This window comes from Pochonia chlamydosporia, chromosome 2 (assembly GCF_001653235.2).
Source record: "Pochonia chlamydosporia 170 chromosome 2, whole genome shotgun sequence".
Lineage (NCBI taxonomy): Eukaryota > Fungi > Ascomycota > Sordariomycetes > Hypocreales > Clavicipitaceae > Pochonia > Pochonia chlamydosporia.
In genome coordinates this window covers 5,379,591-5,401,666 of record NC_035791.1, presented here as the reverse complement: position 1 = coordinate 5,401,666, position 22,076 = coordinate 5,379,591, and the positions used below count along the sequence as shown (strand labels likewise).

The 22,076-nt window shown below is 49.1% G+C and overlaps 8 protein-coding genes across 8 annotated transcripts; 3 read left to right on the top strand and 5 right to left on the bottom strand.

Annotated features, from left to right (window-relative positions):
* Window positions 1–127: 127 nt before the first annotated feature.
* Window positions 128–1,446, top strand: VFPPC_03671 (P-loop containing nucleoside triphosphate hydrolase; the record flags this gene model as incomplete). Its single annotated transcript, XM_018283147.1, has 2 exons — window positions 128–254; window positions 329–1,446. The coding sequence occupies 2 exons, from the start codon at window positions 128–130 to the stop codon at window positions 1,444–1,446; spliced, it is 1,245 nt and encodes a 414-aa protein (XP_018147899.1).
* Window positions 1,447–5,611: 4,165 nt separating this feature from the next.
* VFPPC_03670 (metallophosphoesterase) lies at window positions 5,612–7,357 on the top strand (the record flags this gene model as incomplete). Its single annotated transcript, XM_018283146.1, has 1 exon — window positions 5,612–7,357. The coding sequence occupies one exon, from the start codon at window positions 5,612–5,614 to the stop codon at window positions 7,355–7,357; it is 1,746 nt and encodes a 581-aa protein (XP_018147898.1).
* Window positions 7,358–7,784: 427 nt separating this feature from the next.
* VFPPC_13508 (hypothetical protein) lies at window positions 7,785–8,364 on the bottom strand (the record flags this gene model as incomplete). Its single annotated transcript, XM_018291283.1, has 2 exons — window positions 7,785–8,093; window positions 8,146–8,364. 2 exons carry the CDS (start codon window positions 8,362–8,364, stop codon window positions 7,785–7,787), a joined length of 528 nt encoding a protein of 175 aa, XP_018147897.1.
* Window positions 8,365–9,302: 938 nt separating this feature from the next.
* On the bottom strand, window positions 9,303–11,246 carry VFPPC_03669 (ferric-chelate reductase; the record flags this gene model as incomplete). The annotated part of the gene is made up of 1 exon (XM_018283145.1): window positions 9,303–11,246. The coding sequence occupies one exon, from the start codon at window positions 11,244–11,246 to the stop codon at window positions 9,303–9,305; it is 1,944 nt and encodes a 647-aa protein (XP_018147896.1).
* Window positions 11,247–13,223: 1,977 nt separating this feature from the next.
* On the bottom strand, window positions 13,224–14,063 carry VFPPC_13507 (WW domain-containing protein; the record flags this gene model as incomplete). The annotated part of the gene is made up of 2 exons (XM_018291282.1): window positions 13,224–13,858; window positions 13,910–14,063. 2 exons carry the CDS (start codon window positions 14,061–14,063, stop codon window positions 13,224–13,226), a joined length of 789 nt encoding a protein of 262 aa, XP_018147895.1.
* A 1,727-nt stretch (window positions 14,064–15,790) lies between these two features.
* VFPPC_03668 (prolyl aminopeptidase (secreted protein)) lies at window positions 15,791–17,146 on the top strand (the record flags this gene model as incomplete). Its single annotated transcript, XM_018283144.1, has 1 exon — window positions 15,791–17,146. One exon carries the CDS (start codon window positions 15,791–15,793, stop codon window positions 17,144–17,146), a length of 1,356 nt encoding a protein of 451 aa, XP_018147894.1.
* A 118-nt stretch (window positions 17,147–17,264) lies between these two features.
* Window positions 17,265–18,456, bottom strand: VFPPC_03667 (alpha/beta hydrolase fold protein; the record flags this gene model as incomplete). The annotated part of the gene is made up of 2 exons (XM_018283143.1): window positions 17,265–18,343; window positions 18,396–18,456. The coding sequence occupies 2 exons, from the start codon at window positions 18,454–18,456 to the stop codon at window positions 17,265–17,267; spliced, it is 1,140 nt and encodes a 379-aa protein (XP_018147893.1).
* A 976-nt stretch (window positions 18,457–19,432) lies between these two features.
* Window positions 19,433–20,419, bottom strand: VFPPC_13506 (hypothetical protein; the record flags this gene model as incomplete). Its single annotated transcript, XM_018291281.1, has 1 exon — window positions 19,433–20,419. The coding sequence occupies one exon, from the start codon at window positions 20,417–20,419 to the stop codon at window positions 19,433–19,435; it is 987 nt and encodes a 328-aa protein (XP_018147892.1).
* Window positions 20,420–22,076: the final 1,657 nt, after the last annotated feature.

Genomic DNA, 22,076 nt, shown 5'->3' with positions numbered 1-22,076 from the left:
TAGATGATACTCACAGAGCACTCTACACTTGAGGTGAAGTTGCACATCAGTGAACACCTCCCTTACCAAGAAACACCAGACAACAAAAGCTTGATTTACGTTACGCCCAAGTCCAAAGTGGCACAAAATGCTCATCAAGGGGCAACCAATCATGGTAATTGGAGTTATGGGAGTGACCGGGGCTGGGAAAAGTACATTTGTCCGCGCCGCCAGCGGAAATACCGAGGTGGTGGTCGGCCATTCGTTGGAAGCATGTGAGTTAGGATATCAAAATGCTAAGATGGCAGTCAACATAAACGTCCTACTAACTTGGGCTTCAAACATCCAGGCACCCAGAAGATTGCCGCATTCGAATTCAACATCAACGGCCATAACATAATCCTTGTCGACACCCCAGGTTTCAATGACACGTACCGTTCCGACACGGAGGTCCTTCTTGACCTTGCCAAATGGCTCGAGGTTACTTATCGCCAGAACGCCAAGCTCACCGGCATCATATATCTCCACCGAATCACTGATGTGCGAATGGATGGCAGCGGCATGAGAAACCTCAAAATGTTCCGTAAGCTCTGTGGCGATGACCCAATGAAGAACGTTGGTATTGCCTCTACATTCTGGGGCCAAATTGAAGATGCCAAAGCCGTCGCCCATGAGGATGAATTACGGACAAAGCCGAACTTTTGGGGAACCATGATGGAGCATGGTGCTCAGGTTCGACGCTTCACAGGAACTCAGCAATCCGCTATGGACATCCTGATGTCTTTCGCGAACAAGGCCACAGTAACACTGGATATCCAGCGTGAATTAGTAGATGAGGAAAAGCCTTTGGGAGAAACAGCTGCCGGCAACGCCGTAAATGAGGAGCTATATCGGCTGGAAACCAAGTACAAACAAGAGTTGGATCGCATTCAGCAAGAGACAGCTGCGGCAATAGCAGAGACGGACGTCAAGTATGAAAGAATTTTGCGCATGGAGCGTGAGCAAATGCAACAGAAGCTTGAGCGCATCCATATGGACCAAGACATACTCCGCCAGGAACGTCGTGAGGAGATCCGCCGCATCGAAGGCGAGAATAAGCGCAAATTCAACCTACTCAAGAAGGAGTATGACGACAAATTCCAACGGCAGCAGCTAGAGGCGGATCGTTTGCGTGAAGATGGCAGAGCTGACATGCGTGAACAAATGCGCGACATGCGCCTGCAGCAAGCTAAGCTGTCGGCTGGGTTTCGAGAACAGATTCAGGAGATGCAAGAGCAAAACCAAAGGCAGATGGAGCACATTATGTCCGAGAACGACTCTCTGAGAGCTACGGCACAGAACAGTAGGGAGAAAGACGTTGGTGGTAAGTTGGCCACCCTCGTGGCTACAGGCGTTGCGGCGGTTGTAGATCCGTTCGCTATTCCAGTTGCTATTGCCGCACTCGCTGATTTTGTCAATGAACTATGAGGTTGGGGATGCATTTTAACCGTTTTGTTTCACATGTAGTGTAGGGAACTAGGGCCAAAACAAAACCCACACCGTGGCCTTGCCGAGATAAATTTGCGAGCCATATGGTAGGATCCGACTTCAAATGACCTGCATCTCTATCTGGAGCGAGTAATAAGAACCATAGTTTAGTTGAAGACCAGGACGTCAATAAGATTGATACAAAAGAGCGAGTGCGAAGCCAAATCTTGTGTTTCGAGACCAGATCTCTCTAAACAAGATGTATACGCAGCAACTCAGGCGGATGACTTGTAACAAGTTATCCTCCCAACCACCTCCTCCAACTAGCTGGCCAGTACACTACGTGAGCACTGATGACTACAACGGTCAGCTATCTTGACTGACAATTCAAATTCGCTTATGGATACACAACGTAGTTCGTTGTCTGAGACTGCCCTGATCCTTCCCCCTCACTCTTCACAGCTCATTCACCAGTAATTCGAGTTTGCCACGCCTAGTTCTGCCTTCACGGCAATTACCCTTCCGCGTATTGTGTAGTTACAGTCCGACAAGGAGTGTTCAGTTTCTTCCACCTATGTTCCACAAGACTTTTACACTCGGATATATGTGCGAACCCTCCATGCAGACTTATTCCAATGAGCTGAATACTGAACTTGGTGCATGTGGTTTCCAACGCCCCGATTTCGTCACGCCAGACGAGGTCTGGTGAGCCAATTTCCACTTAAACCGTGTGCTACTATTGCCCAAGCAAGCTACCTGAATCCTGTTTGTATAAGGATGTTGCAGACGTAGGCTGCGCAATATAAAAAATGATGTTGGGAGTGCCACCCCGGAAGCTGTTTAATACCGAGATTTAGTAATTCTCCCATCAACGGAAAGAACTGTTACTATAATGATTCAAGGATTACTATCTGACAGCTTGCCAAAATCTCATCTATTCACATCTCGAATTTTGAACAGGTAGAAATCGTATAACCCATAGTCGCATACGCAACGTTATTCAACCGACGTTGACAAAAATCGGTACGCTCTAGGGTAGGCCGGAAACATTGGCAAAATTCCAAAAGCTTCTTTTCGTCGCCAATCTGCAGATCGGGAATGGGGCAGCACTGTATAGATCGCACAGTGTAAACTGTGCCAACTCACTCTGCCGTCTCAACCTCATGCTCACGATACTCACGCCCTTCAACCTGGAGAAGAGCTGTACACTGGCGTCTTTTCACGTTAGCAACCCTTCACTAGCCTGCCGATCTGTACCTGACAGTTTTCTACTCCGACCTTCTTCACTGAGCCCGTCGACGAGAGTTTTGCAGCCATTTTGGGTTGGCATGTGGCTGGCTCGTCACCAATGGAGGCGCAGGCATCAACGGATGAAGCGTACAACTTACTCTTGGCCCTGAAACAGCCTCGAGTACTCTCCTGTGTTCAGTGTCAAAAGCGCAAAGTGAAATGCGACCGTCACAGTCCTTGTTCCAACTGTATCAAGGTGCGCCCGTCCTCATCGCTGCGACGACAAGTTTCCGACTAATGCTTTGCTTAGGCAGAACTTACCTGCAAACCTGGCACGCCGGCGCCTGCGAGGAAAAGGCGCGCTACCAAGCAAGACCTTCTAGACCGAGTTGAAAGATGTGAAGCCTTGTTGAGGGGATATGCGCCAGTTGGTGATGGCACATCGCAGAAGCTTAATTCTATCTCCCACGCACCGGACGATCCGCAAGGCGCCTCCTTTGAGCCTAGCTCGTCAGCACAAGACTTGAACGCATCATACATCACGACGAGAAACGATGGTAATGTTCGGTTTACGGACAGCTTCAGTACTGCTGTCATGCATGAAGAAGTACGCATGGCACTGGCCACCAAGCTCGAGCCCCTCTACGCACCTGACTTTGCTAACCTTGGTACAGCTGATGGCGATTCGCAATAGTATAGCGTCAAATAGCACTGGGTTGGATGGCCCCGAAGAACCAATCTCTGAATCGGCGTTCAGGACACTTCCAATGATCGAGTTTGAAGCATCCTCAAGTGGCTCCCCCGAATCTCAGCCCAGCTCAGTTGAGACAATGAGTCTGTGGCAATATTTCATTGACAGAGTGAATCCTCTTCTCAAAATTGTACATATTCCGTCACTTGAACCGTACGTGTTACGAGCCGCGGTGGGGATACATTTGGTTCCAACAGAGCAACAAGCCCTACTCCACTCGATATTCGCCATGGCTGTCATTTCCATGTCAGATCAGGAGTGTTATGATCTACTTGGATATAGTCGCGACACCATGCTCAAAGCATACGGCACCCATACCAAGAGGGCATTAATAAAGTATAATCACATGGAGAATTATACAATGGTCACACTACAGACTTTGATACTATATCTTGTGAGGACTAGCTAGATCGATGACCTACCAACGCTAACTTGGGATTAGTATACTTTCGAAAACCGAATTCACAGACACGCCTCCTGGGTCACCAGTGGTGTTGTCGTGAGAATGGCATACTCAATGGGCTATCACCGCGATGGAGAACGCCTGGGTCTCGGTCCCTTTGAAACAGAAATGCGCCGTAGGATCTGGTGCCAAATCATTATCCAGGACGCCAAAAACGCACTCTTGTCAGGCTTGAGTGCGGCAATGCTCCCCATGCAATGGGATACAAAGCCACCTCTGAATATTAACGACGTCGACATGAGTCCAGACAGTCAAATTCCATTGACAAACCGGGACGGACCGACTGAAATGGCATACGTTCTCGTTTCACGGTTGATATACGTATACAAGATTGACTGTGATAATCATGTAGACACACCTACAAACGAGGCAATCTTACTCGGAATGACCCTGACAAACGATGCCAAGACCGACAGGGCTGTGCACGGTAGATTTCGAGAGCAATCGGAAGAACTCAAACGAGCTCTAGAAAACTACTCTGCCAAGTATATCGATGAAAAAGGTGGAGGTGTCCATGTAGCGGCAACGACCTTCAAGAACACAGTGCTCGAGAAGCTCGACGATGTTCTTAGTCCGATGAAAGACCAAGCTGAATGGGGTGTTGAGATTTTCAACTGGAAAGACAACCTATTCAAGATGATTATGCTAAGCATGGAATACCAGTGCGATGCGCATGATAAAATGGCAGCCGTCGGATTCGAATGGTACATGAGATTGCAGTTCTATCCCGACATGCTTGCTTCACTCACCAGTCAGCTGTATCATCGCCCGATGGGCTCTCTGTCGGATCGAGGCTGGCGCGCCGTGGAAAGACTTCATGGCCACTATCCCGAGCTATTTGACATGAGTCAAAGGCAACATGTAATGCAAGCGCAGTTTACCCTTAAATCTTGGGAAGCTCGAAAAACGGCAATTGCTAAACGAGGCGGCAACTTGGAATTGCCGGAGTATATCGAGCGCCTTCAACGAGTGGTTGCCGAGATGGAGGCTCAAAAGGCCGACAGGCCGATAGACTGGAATGCACTCTGGACGGACGTACAACCCTTTGGTGAAGGATTGAATTCATTCATGGGCGACGACTTTGTAATGCTTGGCGAACAGGCGAGCGGCGTTGGTACTGGCTTAGTTTAAACAGCCCAGAACTTACTGACGGGAAATAGCCCAATGTTGTGGAGGTGATGAACCACAAGCATTGTGATACAGCTCAAAAGGAAACAGACGGACAGCGGCCGACTTACATTTGCGATACATTTAAAATTTCGTCGATAATTGGACCCGAAACACGCAATTGAAGGTGGGGACGGTGTGTAATCACACATTATGACTATTTTCATTGGGCAATGCTGGAGCGAGATATTTTGTCCTGTTGCTATCCCAGCAATGATGTCTCCGATGATCGCCAAGCTTCAGCCCAACACGGAAGCTCGGCACGCCACCAACAAGGGGTATTAGCAGGACGCTTATCCTCGACCAAATTGACGGCAGCCTGATGCGCACGTGGGAAGTAAGCCAATTGAGCTAACTTCAAATCAGTGACCGACTTGCAATGAAGACTGGGATAATGTTGGAAAATACGGCGGGAATCATACAGTGATGTAATATAGCAACATCGGCTGTGTTGCTGAAGCAAATATCCTGTTAACCATAAAGGATGCGACTGTCGCTCATCAACATTCCTTTGGCAACCAATACCAGCGGTTTCGTTAAAAATACGGCCCAACATGAGGGTTAGCTTTGTTTTGGTGGCTGCTCTTCGAGGAGCTACAGCTCTTCTGAGCCCTCGCGGCGCTGACGCTGCTGGCCAGATCCGCCTTGCATATCACGGAACTAATGGAATGACTGTCAGCTGGAATACTTTTGAGCATGTCAAAGCACCTTCAGTAAAATGGGGATTGTCGAAGAACAAGCTGGTGCACACTGCGTCATCAAACGTTTCAGTCACTTATCCCACATCAACAACTTACAACAGCCACGTTTTGATTAGTGGATTGAAGTCCGACACAACTTACTATTATCTGCCGTCCCCTTTGCCCCAGGGCGACGGTGTCAAGCCGTACTCGTTTACGACCGCTCGCTCTGCTGGCGACACCGATGCCTTCTCTGTTGCCGTTGTCGTTGATCTCGGCACCATGGGCCGCCTGGGTCTCACCACATCAGCAGGCAAGGGCGTATCAAAAAGCAACATTTTAAAACCCGGAGAGAAGAACACAATTGATTCACTGGCTACAACAAGACCTACATATGATTTCATCTGGCACCCTGGCGATATCGCCTATGCAGACTACTGGTTGAAGGAGGAAATTCAGGGATTCTTGCCCAACACTAGCATCAAAGACGGCCACAATGTATACGAAACTATTCTCAATGACTTCTATGACGAAATGGCCGCCGTGACTGAGACCAAACCCTACATGGTTGGACCTGGAAACCACGAAGCAAACTGCGACAATGGCGGGACGACTGACAAGTCCAAGAACATCACATATGACGTGAGCATCTGCTCACCAGGACAGACCAACTTCACCGGATATAAGAACCACTTCCGAATGCCGAGTGACGTGTCTGGAGGAACTGGAAACTTCTGGTACAGTTGGGAGAATGGAATGGTGCACTTTATCCAGCTTGATACGGAAACTGACCTGGGCCACGGCTACACTGGGCCAGATGAGATTGGCGGCACGGAGAAAGAAGGCGCCAGTCCAGTCAACGCCACGATGAATGCCCAAGCTACCTGGCTCGAAGACGATCTCGCATCTGTTGATCGCAAGAAAACGCCTTGGGTTGTTGTTGCCGGCCATCGCCCGTGGTATTTGAGTAAGAAGAATGTCACTGGCACAATTTGCTGGTCTTGCAAAGATGTGTTTGAGCCTCTCTTCCTCAAATATAATGTCGATCTTGTACTGACTGGCCATGCTCACGTTTATGAGCGTCTAAGCCCCTTGGCTACTGGCAAGATTGACCCCAATGAGCTAAACAACCCTAAGGCTCCCTGGTACATTACCAACGGAGCCGCCGGCCATTACGATGGTCTTGACACGTTTGATGAGCCGAAGCAGAAGTATAGTCGCTTTGGGCTGGATGCTAACAATGCTACCTACGGATGGAGTCGATTGACATTCCACAATTGCTCACACTTGACGCACGAGTTTGTCGCTAGCAATAACAACTCTGTGTTGGATACGGCTACTTTGTACAAGGCTCGGGCTTGTCGGCCTGGTGGTGGAGACGGTAATGGAAATGGAACTACGCATCATAATGGTACTGCGACTGGTACTGCTTCTCGCACGCCGACTGGACCGACGGTGGTTCCAACTGGAGGCTCTGGAACTGGTCCAGCGACTGGATCAGCGACTGGCTCAGCCACGTCGCCCCCTTTGCACACTCCGAGTACTGCGGATGCGAGTGCGGTTGGGTCGGTGTCTGTTTTGACCTTGTTGGGCTTGATGGTTGGAGTTTGGCGGATGTAATCATGGACCTTTGACCTGAAGCTGGCTGGGTGGTGATGTGAGCGAGGCTTTTTCGCAGCCTTGATAAATGGTACCTGCAAAGAAGCTGGATGGAAAGTTGAACAGAGCACAGGCACACTACATAATCGATGTTGGAGCGATAATGTCTTCATTAATATGTGATTCTATATCACAGCGATCGACCAGCTCGTCACAGTAGTACATTCTTCCATGCATTACGTACGGATACACATAAGCATGCCATCGTCCACTCAACTAAAACTGAGCCATGCACCACCATCTGTTCCCATGAGAAAAGACACGGCCATAAAGTACGCCGGAACGAGAAACGCCAGTCCCTCATCATGCTTCCCATGCAGACCCCAAACTCACTTTTACCCCGAATAGACACATCTAAATGTACACTGTTTTCACCACCTTGGTGTATTTACATACCAGCAGCGGCGCAGATGCTGCCAGCCTGTTCGACAAACTTGTTGTACGCCTCAGGGATAGCAGAGATCTGGACCTTCTGGCACAGAACACCAACGGGGATGTTCTGCCAGTCAGGGATCTTCTTCATTATCTCGTAGAACTGATGAGCAGAGCACTTGGCATTCATGCTGCACTTGATGTCCGTGTAATAAATGGCACGCTGCTGGAAGAGGCCGACGGAGTCTCCATCGTAGCCAAGACGCTCATGTGGGTAGCCCAGCGATTCGGGAACCACGGGGTTGGCGTGCATGATGAGAGTTGACTTGATCATGTTAGCATATCTGGTATGTGGTGAGTTGACATGGCGGACGTACCTCGGTAAGAGCGGTTGCAATACCGGTCTGGCATCCGTGGCGGCCAACGTTTTCTTTCTTGGCTTGAGCGATGATAAGCTTTGCGTACTTTTGCTGCACTTCAAGTAGGTCCAGGCCTTCAAGCGTTGTAGCTTCAAGCTCATTGTCGACAGGGCCCTCCTCGGTGGGCATGGCGGCGACGCCCATAGCGAGGGCAGCAAGAACAGTAGTGAACTTCATGGTGATGCCTTTGAGTGGTGACGAGAAGTAGATGTGTGTGAACGAAAGACTGGGTTTGCTCTTCGAAAACCTGCGCCTTCAATGGGATCTTCCAGCTCTTTTATATTTGTAAATCTGAGGCATTTAACACGACTTTCGTGCTCGTATTCTTTACTGACACGCTAAATCAGGAACATAAAGTCTGTCGCGTCATCTAAATCGCACTACGGAAGCCATATAAAATTAGAGTTGGGCCGATGCCACCGTGGAGGTATTATCTTACCACTTTGATCTGCTTGAGCAGAGTAAACCTAGTACGAATGTAGTCAGGGGCAACTCTAATGAGGGGAAGAACGAATACGATGCGGTGAAATGGCGATGGGTTGTCCGGGTCGATGAACCATGATGTATAGAATTGTTCTGGCCGATGGATACAATCGCTTCAAGAAGGTTTTCTACCCCTCAAACCTCCCGGTAGCTCCCTCAACAGATTGCCATACTTGACCTGAAACGGTAAGAGTGCGTGTATTTGTATGCTCGGTTGTGGAAGATGCGGCGTGTAAGTGGCCTGTTGAAACTTTTGGACGCGGAACAGCCGATGCGGGCGTAGGACTGCCAAGAAGGACGATTTGAAAGAGATGCTACCGAATTGAGTTTTACCAGTTCTTGGGACCACGGTTCGTCTTTGTGTTGTGAGGTCGGTGCAGAACGGGGAGTTCATGCACGCGTCTACATGAGTTCTGTGCTCTGTGTTGCGGGGAGAGACGTGCCATGGGATGATCGATTGCGAACGTCAGGTTGAGACGCGTCTGGGAGGGTTGTGGCTGGATGAAACGAGTGTGGTAGGGGGGTTAGTCTGTTACGCTGGGAGGCTATTTTGATCGATGAAGTGGCTCCATGTGACGGATCGGTTTGGAGGATATGTTGCTGAATTCGTAAGTGTAAAGGTATCGTGCAAACTACCATTCCAGCCTGTCGTCACAGACTAATTCAACATCAAATCTGTCCTGCCTTGCCCATACTTTCCCTGGCGCATTCAAGCTAGCAACTATGTTCCTCAGATCTGTAATCATGCCTCCTGGTCCACTTGTGAACACAACAGTCCTTCCTGATACTGTCCCTTCAACAAACTCAGCAACCATCTTATGTAAACTCGGATGCCGACTATCATCATCTTTTCCATCGCCAATCTTATCAACCGAAATACCCGGTGCACAAGCGGCCTTGTCGTCGCAAGGGCAAATGTCGTCTGATGAGGATGATACAACGTCCGCATCTTGCGGCTTGTCATGTTTGTCTTCCTTCCCACTGTCTGCAGTGTCCCTCGTAGCAAATAGCGAAATCGTCAAATTCAGCTCTTTTTGGGCTCGCCGCAAGACGGCCATCTCATCCTTGACCCAATCGACGTTGCGGGAGTGCCTCATCGCCCAGATGAGTTCGATCCTGCGATCTGATGGGGATTTGTGGCGCGCGAGATGCAGCAGGATAGGAAGCACGAAAGTGATGCCTGTTCCACCAGCAATACATACGATATTTGTAGTTCTGTCAATCTTTTCTAGCAGATCTTCTCCGTAACCGCCTGTGAGAAGGACACCCGTTGTGACGCCGGTGCTGTTGGCGGCGATAGACTTCTTCATTGCCAGCTCGGCCAGTTTCCTCGTCTCACCAGACTTTGCCCTCATGATGTAAGAATGCTTGACGAGTCCTTTTTCCACGACGGGCGCGTTCAGAGGCGTAAACGGGTGAGATTGCCAGATACTCGACTCCGTAAAGCACAAATAGAAGTGCTGGCCAATATTCCACGTATCCTGTGCATTCTCCAAATCTAACCGCAAGACATCACCGTGTTCAACGTCAGGAAATCGTGTAATTGACGCTTCAACAGGTCGAAAGCCGGCATACATCGAGGAAGGGTGATAATGCAACAGTCCAGTTCTCACAAACCTCGCACCACGGTCGATTCCCCAAAGAATAAAAGCCGGAACGAGGAAGCACTCCAACTTATTCCAGTGCGCCCAGCAAGCTCCAATGTATACCATGGCCAATACGTAGTGTGCCTTGCGGAAGAATTCGTATCCCGTGGCTCTGATTCCCCAGGGCGTAGATAGAACGAACATGATGAGCAACAGGATCATGGCTACTATTCCCCAAATGATGTACGGCTGGACAATCCACTCCAGACTTACTTTTGGTTGCGGCTGGTACAGGTTGAGCTGGATGATGAGCCATCCAATTGTGTGGAGAAGAGACTGGACGACAATGATGTAGCCTAGCCATCTGTGTAGGAAGTTGAAGCTCTGGTAGGGTACGCCTGTGAGGAGGGATAGTAAAGATTCTCGGCTGCTGAGGAGGACAGACAGCGGAGTGAGTGCGTAGGCGATTACGCCAACTCGATCGGACCAAGGTCCTAAACTCGTCCTTGTGTTGTATACGCCGGGCATGTTTTTGACTGGCGTGACCCATGTGTTGTATGCGATGCCTAGGAAACTCCATACAAAGAGGTATCCGGAAAGGAGAGCCAGAATCACGACCTGGAACCTCGTCGTGCGACCGAACAGAAAATGATTGGCGTCCGGTAACAAGAACCGTCGTGAGATGGCAGCAGCTGTTTTCCTCAACTTGTTGAATATGCCTTCGTCTGACCTGGAGTTTTGAAGTGTTCCCTGTATAGCTGGACGGCTTGCTCTCCTGAGTATAGCCCATATAAGGAGAATGCCCAGTATCGTCGCCCACAATATACCCATATACAACATCCCCAGATCATGTGCAAGATACACAACATCCAGGTAGGCGCACGAGCCAGCATCATTTTTGCAAGGGACGATGCGGTCGGGATACCCCCAATGCGCCTGGGTGTCACCACCCTCAGAGTGGTTCTGAATATGTCGTGGCTCCAACAACATTGTGTCTTGTCAACCGGCAACAAGGCCACAACGTGAGAAACTGAAATAAAGAAGAGAGTAGAGGAAATTGATGAAGACAGAGAGTCAGAGGAGCGACATGGTTTTAGCATTCCCCAAAACAAGCTTAAACCTGGTTCCCTTGCGACAAGGATATATTCAGGTCCACAGGCTAAAAGAATTGCATCAAATGCTCTCACCGCGATCCAATTGACGGAAACTAAAAACTAATTGTGCAACAGTCTTGGCTGCCAACCAAGGCCGTTGCCAAAGATCATCAAGGTTGCCGTGCATATTGAGATTGAGCACAAATGAGCAAGTTTTGCGGAGCTCGTTGTCAAGGATCGTCGAAACTAGAACGAATCCGTTTCCGGTTGTTCCCAAAATTGGAGTGATTTAGCGGGAATAATCATCTGCAGTGCGACAAACTTGCTTGGCGAGAGTATTATATTTTTCTTGGTATGCAGAATATAAGTGCCGCTGAGCCCAGTTGGCTTTTATTCATTGAATTCTCAGTTCGTTGTGCTGTTTGAGTTGGCTGTCGATGCGACCGGGTTGACTGTTTAAGACTTCATTACGATCAGTTGAGGGACCGTTTTGGCTTCGCTTCTCATTATTGCGAAACTTATTTAAACAGAGAAACGCAAAGTCTAGTCCATTGCAGTCATCAAGCATCCCGACTCGATACCACATAAGTCCTCACAATGGATATGCATGGCAGCCACGGCGGTGGCGATGGCGCCTCATCATGCAAAATATCAGTACGAACCATCAACCCATCCATCTCCAGCAACAACTAACCAAAACAGATGCTATGGAACTGGTACACCATAGACGCCTGCTTCCTCTCCCCAAACTGGCACATCACAACAAACGGCATGTTCGCCGCCACATGCATCGGCGTCATCCTCCTCGTCATGCTCGTCGAGCTCTTNCTCTTCCGACGTCTTGGCAAAGAATACGATGCCTTTGTCCTGCGCCAATTTCAGCGAGAATCAGCCCGCCGGTACGCCGACGACAGCAGTTTCGGATCGCAAGTCATTACGTTTCGTGCGACTCTCCTCCAGCAACTCGTCAGGTCTGTGTTGCACGCATTGACATTTGGGACTGCGTATATTGTGATGCTGCTGGCTATGTACTTTAATGGTTATGTTATTATATGTATATTTATTGGTGCTGGGCTGGGGAAGTTTGTCTGCGACTGGTTGGAGGTGAAGATTGATATTGATGGGGTGGAAGAGAAGCAAGCCAAGGGGGTTGAGGAACCTAGTGTTTGCTGCGGATAGACGATATCATTAAACATACAATCGATGCACCGATGTTTAGTTAGCGTTGGAAAGAATCTACTCGTTTTAGACTTTTGAAGAGCGAATTGAGTGTTCTGTGGTGCTGCTGAGGGTGTGCTGCTTAGCTGGGCAAGCGATCCAGTGCATGGCTGGCTGGGAAAAGAACACTTCACAACAGCACAAGGTCCCTTCGAATATTAGTCATTCTTTATAGTCTTTAGTAAAATTCCCTACCCAGACAGCACTGACATGGCCTGAGGGCCTGTCGAATGGTGATGAGAGGGCCTGTGTAGAGTGTGCAACGCATCTGTCACATTCTGCGGCCAATTCGGTAAGACATGGACTCAGAAACTTGACAACTAATTGTGAGACAGAAGCAGCCCATCGATACTTTTCCACTCATGTAATCGCCCAAGTGCAGACTTCATCTTTGCTAATTATTACCTCGGTGTTGAGCGAGTGTGGCAAGCGAAGCGTATCCAACGGCGAAAACTGTAAAGTCATCATGCAAACTGCGTCACCGCCGGGTGCTGTTAACGAGTTGAAAAACATGATTCCATGAGTAGTGCTCAAATTCAGACAACAAACGAAGCAGAACAATGTCTAATCAAATACGATCCACCTCGCAAACAGAACATCATCGCCTCCTAATCCATTTCTGATTTCACTGAACAGTAAACACGCTAGCATGCAATTAATCACTATCATAGTCCTCAACCCCTTCGGCGTGACCCTGGGCATAGCCGTCATAGTAACTCTCCTGATTATGTTCCTTGTTCTTGACCTTGTTTACCAAAGCAGCGCCGGCCACGCCAGCAGCAACACCTCCAGCAGCGCCGAGCAACATGCCGTTCTTGCCACTCATGCCCTTCTTCTCCTTCCCAGCAGCAGCCTTGGTGTCTGCCGTCTCTGGATACGGCTGGGCCTGGCCCGGTGCTGGCGGATAGCCACCTTGTCCAGGAGGAGGGTATGGCGCAGGAGACTGCCAGGCACCCGCTGCATTATCGTAATTAGGAGGGCCGTCGATCCCCTTGGTTACTTGGGAATCAACAGGTCCTGCTGGAGGAGCCGGTGCAGCCGGAGGAGGTACTGATTCAGCAGTAGGCACTTCCCACTGGGTCCGGCATGTTTTCTGCTCTACGTAGTACCATTTCTGCTGCTGACTATCAAAGAGTGTTGTCCATCCGGACGGTAAGGTCGGTTGGTTTGGTTGCGGTACTGTCTGATACGTTGGCAATGGGGTTGGAGCCGGCTCAGGTGAGACCGGTGCAATGGGTTGGGTTGCTGGTGCGGCAGTATTGGGCACAGAATAGCCGTAGTTTTGTTGGGCTAAGAGAGTGTGTCAGCGGTGTCAGTGTAGATGACGGGATGTTGGCGTACGTGGTGGTTGTTGATAGTATTGTTGCGGTTGCGCATATTGCTGTGGTTGGGAATACGGATATCCTTGCGGCTGTGAGTATTGCGATGGCCCATTTTCTTTCTTGCCAATTCCAAATTGTTGCATTTGGCTATTTATACGGCCCATGAACGACATGATGGGCTAGGAATCTTTTCGGATCTTAGTAGAACAAGGTAAAAGGTAGCTTGGCAATCACAAGCATAGGTGAAAGGTGTGGAGGCAGACGGCGGCGGGAGAAGCTCTTTATACACACGTGGTGATGGAGGGAAAGAACAGCCTGTCCACTAAGTTTTGACTTAAGAAAAGTCATGTACAGAGACAATAATAACAATGTAACAATGAGCAGACCATAATTTTGATAGGCCGCCTGGAATGGCAAAAGTGCCGTAGCACAGCCTCGGGGGGGCTATGCGATGTGATATATCGTCCCAGGTTGTCGTGTGTGGCATAGGCCACTGCGCATCGAGCACAGACGATTTATACGCCCAGTGATGTCGGAAATTGTCCGTTACTGTATCGTGTATGATGAGTTGTCTTATGCATGGCGCTTGAATTGCCGCACCCGGGGTACTCAATCGTTCGGTTTGAGGCGAGAAAGACAAACGAAGCTGACATCTATACAGTCGGATGAGGAAGGTAGAGCATTGATGGCGTGGACCAACTAGCTGCAGATTCATTAATTGTGGCTTAGATGCTCACTCAACGTACAAGAGGAGTGTGTCCGGGCTAGATGAATATGTCACTCAAGTGACGGTTTGTTCATAGGTCCTACTTGATACATTCACTTCTTTTACGGAGACCCCGTCACTAAAGTATTTATATCACAACAAGTTACTATACTCCACAAGGATATCTGGGGAGTGCTAAGCACCTAACAAGACACATAGCCTAACGCTGAAGACACCCTCGCTTCTTGGCAGTCGATGCGGATACTACGCACCAGAGCTTGCCTTTTATTCACATATTGTGGGCTTTAATACACCTTCATGAGTCAATGGCACAGTCTTTTTATATTATACAATTAAATCGCAGCTCATTTTCTCGATCGCCAAATTAATCTCTAATTGCCATGATCCTAAGCACAACAGAAAAAATGCTGCATCAGAAGGCCACCCGTCGCCAAGATGAAATACATCTCTCTTAGTTGACGTAATACTGGCTCAATCACTGGACCAATGGCTGTTTCGAAGCCATGAATAAGACGAATGTGTCGCCAATGCCCTTTAGGTTGGTAAATTAGATTCCATTAGCCCGATTAGTCGTTTACCGGGCTTTGTTGTTAGGCTTTTTAACTGCCTGGCATGTGTTGTCCAACTTCTACATTCGATCGCAATATTCAGAATACATGTACGTTAAATCGATAAACAGTCGGACATGAATAGAAAACATCGGCCGATCGATGAAGGTCGTCGGTCGGCCGGGGGCCGCGGGGAATCGCCACGCCTAAACGGGACGAGCCGTTTATGGCCATACGACGATTCTTTAAGGTGGTACGAAGCTATTACTCTATCAGCGATGGCTGCAGAAGTGATCTTAACAGCCAAGTCGGATGTCTTGCCGTTAGTCTTGGTAGCGTGGAGATTCCGTCCATATTCGACGGCGAGCCTGGCCGTTCATCACGACGTCTACCCACTAGATCCACCAGATGAACGACGGATCTTGCAGAAGAATACAACTTTCTATGCTACCTCACGCAAGTATTTCAGTCGCGATTGATGGTCTTTGCCAGTGATGCGAATCCTGGCCATGACGCAACGTATCTCGAGATGAATAAATAAGCCGCCATTCCCTCCTACGGTCCTTGATTTGAGTTGACTCTTGCCCTCGAAAAGAAACAACTGGACGCCTTTCCGAAAACCAACATGAGAGCAACGTACTTTTATTTTCCGTTTCTCGGCCTCGCGGCTGCTCTTCAGGCTGCCAACTTCGATATCAGTCCAGCTGAAGCTGCCCAACATGGCTGCAACGACACCTGCCTTCAAACCTACCACATGACACAGGCAATGGACGAAGAGGAATTCCGCACAAATTTTGACTACGAGTTCTATCAGACAGCCAGCAACTTCTCAGGGTCATCGCCGGGAGACCTTCTGAAACTGGAACCTCTCGACCCAACGACAATGAACACCTCATCCGGCACCACTGTGTACCGAATGCAGTACACGTCCAAGGATCTAGATGGATCCCCTGTCCCCGTAACAGGTTTCATTGCCTTTCCGTACACTATGAAGAAATGGAAGGCCGATCCATTGCCATCTGGCCCAGACGTCTTCCGCCTTGTGGCCTGGGCACATGGCACAAGTGGTCTTTATTCAGGATGCGCTCCATCCAACGGACCGACTCTTTATGAAGGAGCTTGGCAGGCGCTGGTTGATCATGGCTACGCTGTTGTTGGGACAGACTATGCCGGCATTGGGAATAATTACACAACACACAAGTTTCTCAGCTTTTCTGCACAGGCAACGGATGTGTATTACTCTGTGGTCGCTGCGAAGAAGGTATATGGGCATGTCCTTTCTCTCGAATGGGCTAGTATTGGTCATTCTCAAGGTGGTGGTGTGGTCTGGAAACTAGCCGAGGATAAGAGGATTCAAGCTCAAAAAGCAGGATACTTGGGCACCGTTGCATTATCGCCTGCAACTTACGTGGTAGACATGTTCCTGAAAAGGTTTGATCAATATCCCGTTCCTGGTCTCGTCACCGTTCTCCCCGAGTCCATACGGCGGGCCATTCCCTCATATAATAGTACGTTCCTGGCTAGACCGGCACAGCGTCGATATGAGCTGGCAGAAAAGGCAAAGGTTTGTTTTGCTAGCAGGTTAGGGTTGACAATGGACTTGACTCATGAACAAGTTGTTGATCGTGCCGCACTTGAGCGAGACATGCCCATGTTGGAAGAGTGGCAGAGCAAAGAGGCCCCAGTCAGAGGAGAAAAGTCCTCGTCTCCAATTCTAGTTATGCAGGGGGGCAGTGATGACCTTGTACTGCCAGATTTGGCGAAGGATGTGTGGATGAAGTCTTGTGGCAGTGGCAACGAGGTTCACTTAGTGTACTATCCTGGGGTTGGGCACACGCCTCTTGTTCAGGCATCACAGCTCGATTGGATGGATTGGATTGATGGTTTGTTTGACAAGGGAAATACGACGCAGAATCTGACTTGCTCGTTTGCGATTCGGCGACCCTTTAATCTGGAGCACATGCGCTCCCCGATAGGATAAGGTGCGGACAACGACGGAATTCGATACAAGGGGAAGCTTTGATGTTTTCTTGGAGCTAGATGAACTAGGAATTTTGAAGAAGGCGTACAATAGCATTACAGTACCCAGAATGGTCTTCTCACGCGTCTGCTATAAGCTCCTTGTACCAACTCTGCATCGCCAGCATACATTTCCCAGTGGTCTGATCCTCGCCCTCCAGTAGAATAAAGTCGTGTGCCATTTTCTTCAAAAGGTCAAACTTCACCTTCAAGTGAGGATTTGCCTGCTGAACCTCTGATGCGTACCGTATGGCCTGGTCGCGAAACACTTCCTCCACCCCCGTCGTAATGTACACCCTCTTTACCATCGTCGACATACGACGCATATACGTCAAATCCCTGTCTATCGGGAACGCAACTTTCTGAGACTCCGCAGGATTATCAGTAACGGCACTTAGTCCCAGGTAGTAAATGTTTGACTTTGACACCGTCTCAGCAGACAACATGTCGATCCAGCCATTTTGTGTAAATGACTCGTCTGTCCTCTTGTTGCTCAACCAGGGCGACACCAAGAACATGCCTCCCAGAGGCTCATCCAGCATGATTATCGGGATAAGAGGGATAGGGTCACACAAGTGACCTAGGAGTTGAGCTGCTAGGTTTCCGCCTGCAGAGTCACCACCAAACACAATATCTCGTGGACGAATGCCAGACTCTAGTAGGTGAGTGAGGGCATCAACTGCTTGGCGCAGCTGAATCGGGTACTGTGCCTCCGGACAAAGAGTGTACTCTAATATCGCGACCGCTGTTTCTGTATCAGATTCGACGCCGGCGCTGACGTACGCGCGCCAACACCATTCTACATGTCCAGGAAGCATTGGAGCCACATAACCGCCTCCGTGGAAGAAAAGCACGACTTTTTTCGCCTTTCGCCGATTTCCCAACCAGAGTAAAGCCGATCTTTGGTCAATTAGTGGCTCGATTTCCACGTTTAGTCTCTCTCGCGCAGCTGGGTCGCCGTGTGATCTGGCCAACTTGCGCCGAACCCAGGTTTCGTATGTGTTTCTAGTAGACGCCGAGAGGTATTGCATCTGGCGACCCGTAAATGTGCGCAGAATGACCTTTATAAAGGCACAGTGAATGAAGTGCCATAGCGGTAATCCTTTATATAGTGAGATAATGATGGCGCGGAAGATGTAGAAGGTCAGAGTCCATGGTGCTGGCTATGACGTTAGAGGCTGGTCATATACGTTAAAGTGATGGGATTTTACTTAGGCATGTGAGGCGGATGAGAAGCAGGATCTTTTCGGCTGTACTAAAAGGTGGATTCATTTCATTTGAGCGCAGATGAAGAACATAAGAGTATATTGATGAGATGTTTATCGAGGATATCTTCGCGTCATGAGTGAAGGGAAGTTGTTGAGTTGTATGGAGTAGCTGCTTCCGGCATGATCGGCATTTGAGTTCGCAGATGTTGATCCACTTTGTTGCAGATGGAGGTTCGGGGCAACACCAAACTCCACATTGCTTAAAGAGAGAGAGTGGGTAGAAACTAACGAAGTGCTTTTTGGGATTGTGACCGTATATAAAGGAAATTGCATGGTAAATCGTCTCGTTATGTAGTAGTTGGCGCCATCGGCTTCTTTCTTGGGCTAACATTGAATTCTTTGGACGAGTGAAAGCGACTGCTCCTACCCCCGGAGTACCTGTTATTGTTACAACCGTCGCGTCGGTCACAATAATCGGGAGTAATATGCCTAACTTGTGGTCAAACTAGTCTTTAGTCGGTGAAACTGGTCCAGCGGGAGTCCGGTTGTCCGTATCGAAGAGAGTCCACATCAGCCGATTGACCGGTATAAGAGAAAGCGTAGAGCTTTATTAAAAGTTACTTTCTGATGCTAAACTTATCGAATTTTATTCATGCTGGCAAGTCAGTTGGATGAGATATGTCCAAGGGAGAGCGTGGCTCAAACTGATTGATGAAGACAGAGCTGGACGGGAGTCCACAGCTACATTTACGAGAGACTAGAGATTTTGCATAAGAATATATTAAGCTACCAAGCTGAAAATTATCATCCTAGTAGAAAGAAATGAATATATAAAACACCCAAGCCATTGACGTTCAAACCCCCAAAGCTATGCCAGACAAATTAAGTCATACATTGCTCAAATCCGCGACATGACCATCGCATGTACACCGTAGCATACCATTACATCTCATGTTGCCCATGTTACCCCAACTGTAACAGCGTGCCAACACATCAGGAGAAATGCCGATGGTCATCCATCAGCTGAAGACCCAAGACCTTTAGTGGCATCGGTTCTTGCGCTCATCGAATCGCTTGCCTCGGGGGCAACCGCAAGTCTTGGATTCCTCGTTGAACACGAAGAAGGGCTTGGTGCACACACATCGACGGTCGTGCTTGTTAAAAGTTGCCATTCTTCCACAGTCCTTCTGGCAGACGCGGCCGGTCCAGACCTGTCCCTTGGGGCAAGCACAAGTGTTGTGGCGGTCATTGAAGATCATGCCGTGGTTCTTGCAGACGCATTGTCTCGTCTTACGGTCAAGTTCAGCAAACTTTCCACAGTCCTTCTGGCAGAAACGGCCATTCCACTCCTGTCCCTTGGGGCAAGCACAAGTGTTGTGGCGGTCATTGAAGATCATGCCCCGGTTGTTGCACACACACGCCCTCTTTTGTTTGTCCCAGGACGCTTGCTTGCCGCAGTGTCCGATATCTCGGGGGTGGTGGCCGTGATGCTCCTTCTCGCACTTGGCTCCGTTCCAGTCCTGTCCCTTGGGACAAGCGCAGGTCTTTTTGAACTTGTTGAATTCCATGCCGTTGCGCTTGCAGACGCAGGCCTTCTTGTGGTGATTCCAAGTGGCGTATTTACCACAGTCTGGGAGCTTCTTCTCGCATCGTCGTCCGTTCCAGTCCTCGCCCTTGGGGCAAGCACAGGTGTTGTGGCGGTCGTTAAAGGTCATGCCGTGCTTCTTGCAAACGCATTGTCTCGTCTTACGGTCGTAATCGGCAAACTTGCCACAATCCTTTCTGCACTTTCCGTCCTTCCACTCCTGTCCGTGGGGGCAGGCACAAGTCTTCTTGAACTTGTTGAATTCCATGCCGTTGCCCTTGCAGACGCAAGCCTTCTTGTGGTGATCCCAGGTGGCTTGTTTGCCGCAGTCAGGGAAGCCGTGACGAGCGACAATCTCGACTTCTGGGGCCTCGGCATTGGGGGCAGCAGAAACTGCGCCGAGGGCAACGAATGCCGCAACAAGAACGGACTTGATGAGCATTGTGGGTGAATTCCAAACGCTGATGCAGACAATCTGATGTGAAAGGAAAGACTGTGATGGAAAACAAGAAGTAGGAAATAATGGCTAAGGAGCTGTGGTTGTGGATGAGCTGAAGAAGACTTTGACTCGGGGAGCGTCAGACATTATATAGAAAATATCTCACCGCTCAAGATATACATCACGATGTATACTAATTCCAATAAACTCACAACTCCCCGAGCCTTATTGAGCCGCGTAAGCCCCATTCAGCTGAATCCGTATGGTCGCCAGTGAAGTTATCCGGGCATCATCGTCCCGCTGCTAGCTCAATGTCAATATTGGCATGTTCAGAAGCCCAGAGGCTATTCCCTGCAAATACATGGTGTGGCAAACACAAAGAAGCAAACCTGCAGCCGCCCGACTTCCGTGCCCCTGTACGTCACAGCCCAGACTGGCAAAAAGATTCACTTTCCGATGCCTCGTACCTGAATTTTGAGACTACCGAAGCGCCACAACCCAGCCCGTGCCCAATTATAGGTTTTGTGGATGTGATGAAATGAGCCTTACGGGTCAACCAGAGTGAAGATGCGTAAATGAAAGGGTTTGTGAAAAGCCTCTTATTCGGACTACAGCCAGCCATTTGGGAGTTTGCTACGCGTTCACTGTTTACACTTCGTCGCCACTTTGTTTGGTTCGAACTGTCACCTGCCTTAAGCCACTGTCTCTTCGGTCCTGGGGCAGATCGGGGTGTGGCGTAAGAAGAAACGGGCATGGAGTCACGGAGAATGCCCAAATCTCATGTTGGATGATTTTGGTGGAACGGTGATACCCTCAACTTGGTGAATTAATATCACTAGAACGTAGAACCCACAACTGAGTACTTCCTCGCGGCATTGCTGATGCCCAGTTTACATGTTAGTACGTCAGGTGTTGCTAACGGAGTCTCCCGTAGTCCAAATTCTTATTCCCAAAGACGTGTGATATACCCCTTTCTCTACCCCAGAATGTAATTAAAAATCTTACAGTGGCTGTCGCCTAAGGGTGTGATAAAAATCTCAGGCGGCATGGAAATATGCCACCTGCAATGACTGTTTGTATGCGAACACTCAGCCTTGATAATGCCAAACTTGTGAATCTGCCTGTAAGCCAGCCGCCAAGAACGGCAAACATACGATTCAACATTGAGGGCTCGATCCCTACCCCTGCATATTCCTTTTCACTAGGACGTTGAATGCCGAGAGCCAATATTGCCCGCCCCTTGTCTGCCGACAGTCCGAGCCCTGCCATCTCTATTGGTTCTTCTCCATGTTGCGGCTGAAAAGCCCTACAAGCCCTACGAGGCAAAGTACCTTAATTTTATGCACAATCCGTCAGCAAACTGTCCATGAATCGCCGAACATCCTTTGTCAAAGAATTATATTCCAAGGAAGCAGACGACTGGACGAATGAACAGTCACGACAGTGTTCTTTTCGGCTTGAATTATGGAAAACACGAGGCCAAGAGGTCTTACCGCTACTCTTGGTTGTCACCAACTGGGCGCCACCGGACGGAATATTGGTTGTGGCATGCTTTTCCTTTTTTTTCACGTCAGCTCACTATTGGCTGAATTTCTGGAGCCCGGGTTGCGGCTTTCATTTTACACTTCAGAGTTCTGGAACATACTCCGCGCGGAGTGAA